The 9,507-nt window shown below is 42.5% G+C and overlaps 1 protein-coding gene across 1 annotated transcript; it reads left to right on the forward strand.

Annotated features, from left to right (window-relative positions):
• Positions 1-4,278: 4,278 nt before the first annotated feature.
• LOC124487042 (5,6-dihydroxyindole-2-carboxylic acid oxidase-like) lies at positions 4,279-9,176 on the forward strand. Its single transcript, XM_047049050.1, has 7 exons — positions 4,279-4,844; positions 5,245-5,567; positions 6,300-6,504; positions 7,156-7,323; positions 7,587-7,766; positions 8,017-8,163; positions 8,342-9,176. The coding sequence occupies exons 1-7, from the start codon at positions 4,490-4,492 to the stop codon at positions 8,524-8,526; spliced, it is 1,563 nt and encodes a 520-aa protein (XP_046905006.1). The 5' UTR covers positions 4,279-4,489; the 3' UTR covers positions 8,527-9,176.
• Positions 9,177-9,507: the final 331 nt, after the last annotated feature.

Consider the following 9,507-nt stretch of genomic DNA (forward strand, 5'->3'; position numbering starts at 1 on the left):
TTTTGGCTCAGAGTTAACTGGAAAACATTCTTCAAATACTCTCGCTTCTAAAACCTGCCTTAGCCTTAATCTTCTAAATATTTCCAGGGTGTCTGAAGCTACGTGGAGCAGAGGAACACTGGGACTCTATGTAGGGCAGCAAATTCCAGGCCTCACCTTAGGCCTTTGGTCATGAGCCTGGGCCGTCCTGTCAGCTGTGCGCCTCACTGAGGTGGCCCTCGGGAGACATGGCACTGTAGACAAATCAGGCGCACTCCCAGAGGCAGGCTACAACCAAGACGTGATCACTGGTCTGAGGAATGTCTTTTGTATCGTAGGAGGCTTTGCGTGGCATGTGACGCAATCCTATTGCAGTTGGATGAACTGCAATAGGAAAATCTGTATCTCATCTGATCAGCGTCATTCATTTAGCAGACACTTTTATCCAAAGACATGTACAAAACTGCATATTTGTAAGTAACTGCTACTTTGCGGGAGAATATATCAAAACGAGCAGCAGATGCACAAAAGATTTTCTTGGCATCACATGACTGGGATATGGAGCAGAGGTGAAGAGGGGGGAAAGGAGGGGGCAGGTGGGGAGGGGGAAGAGGGGGTAGCAGGCATCCTAGAGCAGAGGTAGTCATATGAATGGCTCAGAGTTCAGCATTAATGACTCCCACTGTGCCTTTTTGACCAAAGGCGAGGATTAACGTTAAGCTCCAGTCACATCTTCTCACATGATTCAAGACAGTGCAAAGGTTTTCTTTACTTTGCACACATATGTCGACAGAATAGTGGTACTTGTCCATGTGCATATATTTGATAGGCCTGTTTTCTTTTTTTCCTTGTATGAAAATGTCTTAAATGTACTTAATGCTCTCTGTACTGTCCACCTAACTGGTAGCCTAACTGGTAAATGTGTTGAGCGTTACCCTGCATATTCCTCCTTTTGTCCATAGACAAACTTCTGAAAAGTTTCAAAAGATGAGTCTATTAATGAAATGCAATTATAAACAGGAAACCGTTTATGAGACTTAAATCGGACTTGAGATGTTACTGAAAAATATTTAGATTGGTTGCTGATCTATTGTGAACAATATACTACCACTATTCTTACAGTATAATACAATGCTGTAATTGTGACATTTAGTTAACAATTCAACCACCACAATAGGATCTGCTCAATAGCTTTATGCTATTTTGCTTCATTTATTCAGTTCAATTGCTTCATTCGTCTGAAAAAAATGCAGTACCACGAGTGCTGACTCAATATCATTAAAGACGGACATAAAGTCACAAAATACCGTATCTGCCCTTATCTAGGGCTTAGATCTTGTATCCAAGGTTCACAACATATTTACATGTGACCTTACCAGGAATACTTTCAGGTCAGTAGCTTTTTAATTATTCAAAGACTCTTAAAATGGAAAATCTCAACAATGCTTCATCACTTAAATTGAGTTTAACATTGACAGCCACCAAATATACTGCTAAATAAGTAATGTTGTCTCAGAGATATTTTGCATCATACATATTGTATTGCAGATGTTGAGGAACATTACATTTCCTTCGGGATAAGTAATGAATATCGATAGTCTTAACAAGACTATAATGAGTTGACCATTTTCTTAGAAGAACGTGGGATTTTTGAAATCTGTGGAATGTAGTAGTATTTATATATGTTGTATGAAGGTGGGATTAGATTAGCGTAATCCTCAAACACAATTAGGAAACTACCCAGACTGGTGTTTTGACCTACAACACGAAGCACATGTGACTTGTGTAAAAACTCCCCGTCAAGCCAGTAGCATCAAGGGTATAAAAAAAAGGTTTCTGTCTTTTTTATCGTTTTTGCTCTGACCGCTGATTGACCCCTAAATCACTCACAATTGGAAAATACAACATCATTTTTATATAATTTGTATCTCCCATACTTCTATTTTGGACTATAGATTAATCTTCACTCAATTGAGGAAAGGCTAACTTCAGACAATGTACAATGGATGTATTTGTTTTTCAGCATTTTTATCAGTTACTCACAACTGAAATTAGATATCAGATATAAGTACACTTCCTATGTGTATGCAAATGCCTATTACTGAAATAAGCGTTTACATCCTTTTCCAGTAGAGCAATCATCCATTTCAAGGATCCTGTGAAGTGAAGCACCAAAGCACTCCAGAGATCAATGAATGTAAATTTGGGACAAAAATACCTGTTCGTTTTCTCGCCCACATGTCTTTTTAGGTTTGGCACTAACCATGAGGGACACTCTCTTAAGTGACACTGTGTACCTCTGCGGCCTGTTTAGCATTTTTTAGGAATGTCAGCTTCCTACCAATTCTTCTTGAAAGCGATCCTTGCCGTTTGATGTGGAAACAGGCATATGGTAATTCAAAGTAAAAACCTGCCATTGAACTTTTTCCCGGAGCTCATCAGATGTTTATGCCCAGCCATCACTATCACTGTAGAGCTGAGGAAAATGGCCGTTTTCGCTAATTGGTTTGAGTTTATCACCTGGAGGATTTCGGATATTTTGCATGTACGAGTTGTTGGGAAATAATGACTGCTAATTAATGCAACCAAACAACTATTGTTTGCATCACGAGATGCCCTCAGTATAACCCTTCACCAAGGTCCAATGTACTAGTGGAATTATACAATTGCGACTGGGCTCTTGGAGACGATTAAATTAAAACTAACCGCGTCACATATTAGGTTTCAGTCCATGTGGATTACTTAAATCTTTTGTTGAAAGTTTCCCATGAACATTTACAAATTACAACAACCTAACTTGATGGCGTTACTGAAGGTAGTCATCTGATGTAACTCTTTGTGAGATCATGTTGGGAAATATGAATGTGGAGCCCCATGAGGTAGACTGGGAGTCTCTGCCGCGGTCTGGGATACATATCTCACGTGCTGTTGGCATCACCCGAACCCAGAGGCTTCGTAGCTCACATGAGACGTAGAAGGAGAGGGGAAGGGACTGAGTGGAGGAGAGAGTTGGAAAGGGGAGGGGTGGTGGTGATGAGGGGGGGGGGATGTGTGAGTGGTCAAATGACTTGAGTGAAAGTATTGTGTGAGACTTGGGACGTCGTACTGGAACGTTGAGCTGTGCTGCAGGACTGGTGGATGTTATGTTAATCAGCCAGCCTGGTGAACGATGCAGGAGTGTGACCTTGTGTTGGCTACATTGGTCTTCAGTTGCCACCATATTTGAGCACAAATCATGTGAAAGTTAGTAAAACATATACTTGTTTCCCTGCAAATGTTGAATATTGACAACATTGAAATGGTATGTTTGTTCCAGTTCCATTAAAACAATTAGTCAGGCTAGATTAGAAAACTGATTTGCATGCTTTTACCTCAGACCTGACAAAACGACTATGTCATTGAGAGAAAATTGACCATGTAATTGATAACTAAATGTTTTGGATATCTTGTCAACATTAAACCCACATCACTTAACTCATTTGTTCACGGTACATAATTTGATTCTATTGTAGCATTGCATGCAACGGCAGGAAACAGCAAACCTGTCATGAATGCCATAGGCCCACTATAAATATTGTGTAAGGCTGGGTGTCATCCTGCCCCCACCTCTCATATGCAAAAATATGGAGTTGCTGGACAGGGTCTCTACTTGATGGCTCTCACACCTGTGTAACTTACTGTGCATTGTTAGTCATATGTAAGGGTCAAGAAGTGGTCTGATTGGGTGTTTTTTGTGTAAAAAGGGAATTGTGATCTATTGTTCTGTGGATTCTTGATCTCCTGAGACCTTCTCATCTCTGGCTTGTCCTTGTACTCCCAATTCTCCTGCCTCACCTCTCGCTTTCTATCTCTGGTTTACAATAATCATGGTAGTGTAAAGAGTTAACTTTCATTTTGTAACACGTTTTCCTTGTAATTGATTTCAATCATTTGCTATGTTTATTTTATTTAACCTTGCTTTGACCATTCTTGCTCTGATTTAACCCATAGAGTCAAATAACTATAATTCTATTAGTATTGGCATTATTTGGTTCATGTTAATATACTGTTCAGTTTCCTATCTTCCTTTAAACCATAGGGGAATTCGTTTTGGTTGTTTGGCCAATAACCCCCAACAATTGTTTCAAAAGTGAGGGCGTTTTTGTGTGAATAAAATCCTCTATTGTTACTAAGAACTACCCTCACAAGAGGAAACTGCGCATGAATGGATAAACATGCAACCTTCTTAGGAAATGTGATGTGATCACGCGGGGACCAGAAATCCGTGCAGTCATGCGCTAATCCGGTATTTAAGGCCAGATACTCATTTGGCTATGAGTGCAATTACAAAACAGTATTGACTGCATGTAATAAGACCGGGTTATTCCCTTATTTGCACCAGAACATTAATTAGGAGTGATGTGGTTTCGATTTTATCACTGAAGAGTGAGAGCATAAAATACGAAGAAAAGGTTTTTCCATTTTAAAAAAAAAGTACGTTTGTACGTATTTTGGGGGACATTTGGTGATCATGTGGAAGTACGGATTTCTGGTGCTCCTTGGCGCAATATTTGTACGCGCACAGTTTCCAAGGGAATGTGTCACTCCAGAAGGACTAAGAAGTGGTCAGTGCTGTCCATCCCCCTTGGGACTCCCGAACGATGCTTGCGGGTCCAGCACAGGACGCGGACAGTGCATATCTGTTTCTGCAGATTCACGGCCTCACGGCCCCCAGTATCCCCATGATGGACGGGATGACCGAGAACTTTGGCCCGTTCGTTTCTTCAACGGCACTTGTCAGTGCAATGGAAACTTCACCGGTTATAATTGCGGCCGTTGCAGACACGGGTGGACAGGGATAAACTGTGATCAGCCGGTCGCGGTTGGTAAGTGTCAGTTGAACTGTCGCAGTTGGAACACAAAAGTAAAATCCCAGAAAGCCGTTTAAAGTTGTTGGTTAAAAATATGGTAGCAAAACCATTGTTTAGCTTTCAGAAATGGGCATGCTCTGGTAGACTGACTGGAGACAGACACAAATTGATCAGGCTCAAAGGGGAAACATAATTTAACATTTGTTAAACATTTTATAATGTAACTTTAGGCTTAACTGATAAATTCCCTTCGCGGTAATCAGGCAATCAGACTACCAAATACTTGTTCTACGATGACACCAAAATCCACCTGCTCTGAGCAATGAGAATGCAATTCTTCTTCATTAAAACACATTTCTGACGAACGCATGAATGCCCCCGGTAATCTTATCATATCTCTGTAATCCTTGTGTAGTTCGGAGAAACGTGATGCAGCTCAGCTCAGATCAGAAGAGAGCATTCGTGAATGCGCTCGACCAGGCCAAGCGCACGGTGCACCCCGAACTGGTCATCGCTACACGGCGATACCAGGAAATATTTGGACCAGATGGAAACACAATGCAATTTGAAAACATCACAATTTACAATTACTTTGTGTGGACCCACTACTACTCTGTCAGCAAAACCTTCTTGGGGGCCGACCAGCCGAGTTTCGGCGGGGTTGATTTCTCGCACGAAGGCCCCGGTTTTGTCACATGGCACAGGTATCACCTGCTCCAACTTGAGAGGGACATGCAGGTGAGTTCTGGCCGCCAATCAGTTACTATTTTAGAATGGTGTTTTGTCATTCTTCCAACGTATTTGTATTATGATGTTATGCTTCATTGTCCACGACTATGCAATCTCTTGTTAATAATCAAACAAATTTAGAACATAAACTTCAGCGTTTTATGGCCTGATCTGAGATTTTCCTTTGAATAGGGAACAGAAGGAGACTTTTTGCTAAAGTTATTTGTTCAATTATTTATTACTCGTTTGTTTAATAGCAACAGACAGGCTATTGCATTCCTCATATCTTACTTAATGAGGTATCCTCATTATAGTTTGCAAAGTGCAAATGAAAATGGAAACCAAGTCAATTGGACTTTCATGTATTTCTCATAATCCAATATAAAACCTAAACCTAATAAACCAAAATTATATTTACGCAAATATATATTGCAGTTTTTGTAAGATCTGGGTTACTTATAAATTTACAATATACTTGTATATTTAGTTGGATGCCTTTTTAATGTGGCTGTAACAGGGCAGTATCCCCCCAGGGATCAATAGTACTACTCTACTCTCTCCACCCCAACCCCACCACCAATGAGACTCTTCCAAATGTCTACACTCATGCTATCGTATCTTATCCAAATTCCTTCCAGGGTGCACAGATTTGGCGCTACTAGAGCATACTGTAGAAGGGCAGCGTCACACCTTCATGTCCATGTCTCCAGTGATCCTCTGTAACCCTTATCCGCATGGCAGGACATGCTGCAGGATCCCTCCTTCGCTCTGCCCTACTGGAACTTTGCCATCGGCGGCAGCACGTGTGACATCTGCACCGACGACCTCATGGGCGCCCGGAGCAGCTTTGACATGAACTCCCTGAGCACCAACTCCCTCTTCTCCCAGTGGAGGGTCATCTGCGAGAGCGTGGAGGATTACGACTCTCTGGGCACCATCTGCAACAGTACGTCCCGGGAGGTGGGCGGGGTGGGTTTGTCCAAGGCTGACACTGCCAACGACAGCCGGTAACGGTTGGAAGGCACCGCGAAAAGCACCAGAGCTGTTCCCAAGCATGCAGATGTCCTGTGAGATCCATCCAAAACTCCTCATAAACCCCCCTTTTCGTTTATGGTGCAGATGTTTGACCCAGGTCTGTGGCTGACAACCTTTGGTAGTCTCTACTATTATCTTCTAAGTGTACAGTATCTTCTGTAACTAAGACTTCCATGTAAATGAAGTTGCTGTGGGCCTATAGTTTAAGGGGTGCATAGTTGCACAGTACACTGAAAATCCTGATTACTCAAAACTTTAAGTAATCAAGTTCCAAGTATTTTATTGTCAGATGCACAGTACAACACAAGGTCAGACTGGGCACTGATATTCATAGGACAAGACAATGCAAGACAAGGACAAAACAATGTCAGACAAGTAATATAATCTCAGTAAATAAAATACAAAATAATGGATTTTCACAATTATTATTTACTTAGTAATTGCTGAAATTACTTGAATTGTTTGATGTGATTCGTTTCCACAAAAAAGTATGAGTATTACTAACATTATCAGGTTTAACATGGTTCTCCTCCTCCCTCCCCTTCCTCCCAACCACCCGCAGACACTGAGACCACCCCGATCAGGAGGAACCCTGCGGGGAACGTCAACCGCCCCATGGTGCAGCGCCTGCCCGAGCCCCAGGACGTGGCTGACTGCCTGCAGGTCACCGCCTTCGACACGCCGCCCTACTACTCGACCTCCTCCGAGAGCTTCCGCAACACCATCGAGGGTGAGCGCCTAGCCAGGGGCTGTGTGTACAAACGCGAGTGCTCATGGATCTCAATGTACAAGAACGCACACACACACACTGACTCGCCCTTACGTTATGTATTATTAAGACACTTTCAATTATTGAAATTACATTTCCACACTGCAGACACAACATACACTGTGACATTGTCCTCCACACACTGCCGCAACAATCTTCCTGCATTTTTTATTTGACATGAAAAAAAGCTCAGGAGGGACACTGTTGTTATGGTGTGCGCGCAGGCTATAGTGCTCCCCAGGGCAACTACGACCCCGCTGTGAGGAGCCTACACAACCTGGCCCACCTGTTCTTGAACGGGACGGGCGGACAGACCCACCTCTCCCCCAACGACCCCATCTTTGTCCTGCTGCACACCTTCACGGATGCCATCTTTGACGAGTGGCTGAGGAGACACGGCCCGGGTAATGGACACTTCCTGTTTGTGCACCCATCCGCAGTATGCTCTTCGCCTATGCTATCCCATACATACACTTTTACTTCCCAAATCCTTCAACATTCTCGGGGAAAGACGACACGTTCTGAATATAGATGTCACACGTCGATGTCTTCAAAAACATGAGACAATCTCTGGCAAGCTTTGTCAGATGTACGGTCCCATTGCGTTGATTCAGTCATTCGTTAGACGATGACTCTTCCTGATGTGTCTCGTAGATTCCGCAGTCTACCCCTCAGAGAATGCCCCCATCGGCCACAACCGAGGGTACAACATGGTGCCCTTCTGGCCGCCAGTGACGAACGCTGAGATGTTTGTGAGCGCTCCCGAGAACCTTGGGTACTCGTACGAGGCAGAATGGCCATGTGAGTACAGTTCCCGGTCGTAAACTTATGATTTCTTTCTTCCAGCACTTCTGTCATCACTCTGGTTTGATTCTCTTCACTACTCACATTTTTACCTGACATTTCAGGCAGGTTATTGTTGGTTGTCTAGCACCTGTGTGGGAGAAGCTGAGTATTTTCGTATTTTTTTTGTCTCCAGCTCAGCCCTTTACTCTGACCGAGGTCATCACCATTGGCATCGTGGCGGCCCTGGTCGTCGTGGCGATCATTTTCGCCATCACCACGTGCGCCGTGCGCTCCCGGTCCAAGATGGATGGCCGACAGCCGCTGCTCGGGGAACAGTACCAACGTTACGACGACGACAAAAGCCAGTCCGTAGTCTGACATCGCCGCTCCAGCAAAGCATCCTTTGCAAATCGGATTCAAAATGACTGTCAATTTCAATATGGTTTGCGTCCCACTCTGATCCTCCATAACATGATTTTTTTATTTTGTTTTATTGTTTTGTCTGGCAAGCATAAAAACAGGTGTATTTGTAAAACATTCGAATTGAAACCAATTTGGGCTAAGCTGTAAGTTAAGTGTAGATCTACTACATAGCAATACCTACAGTACCAACATTTTAGTTGCATAGGGACCACAATGTACTTTTAATTACAGTTTAGCGGTACAAGTAAATACACAGATGAAAGTGAGACTTTCAACTGCCCCTTCACAACATCCACTTACCCCTTACACCCCTCCCCCATACTTGACTTCCGAAACGTTTGTAATAACCTATAGGTCTACAGCTGACACTTAACGCCATTGAATTACATAACTATTCCTGTAACTGCAACGTTGTACTATAGCTTATGTAGTTCATGTACAGTTCGTGTCAAGTTTGCTTTCAAATTGTATAAATGGATACAAATTGAATGTACGTAAGGGTCAAAATTCATATTGCACAACATTCTTAGTTCAGTTAAGTCCTTGATGTAAAATGTATATGATTTCTTTATAGCACAGATTAAATGTGTTGAACATTTCAAAAATATTCTCCCTGTCCTGGATAATTACATCGTTTGAAATGAGGGTGCAGCTCTGGTAGACATGAATGGCAGTTCTCATGAGCAAACACAAGGGGGAGCTAACTGCTTGTGTTCATGTGGTGATGGTTCATTTTCCGTTTTGGTTGAGGACCAGTTACCCCAAAACAACAAATTATATTCTTCAATTAATATCATTATAACATATGAGCATTAAATAATTATTAATTTAGCTTATATTCAGTAAAATTTAGGACTACCTAAGTTTAAACATCTGTAGGCTTTGCAAACGCATTTACATGATAGATTTAGAAGCATTTGATCTTCAGCCATTCCA

This window comes from Hypomesus transpacificus, chromosome 25, assembly GCF_021917145.1.
Source record: "Hypomesus transpacificus isolate Combined female chromosome 25, fHypTra1, whole genome shotgun sequence".
Taxonomy (NCBI): Eukaryota; Metazoa; Chordata; class Actinopteri; order Osmeriformes; family Osmeridae; genus Hypomesus; species Hypomesus transpacificus.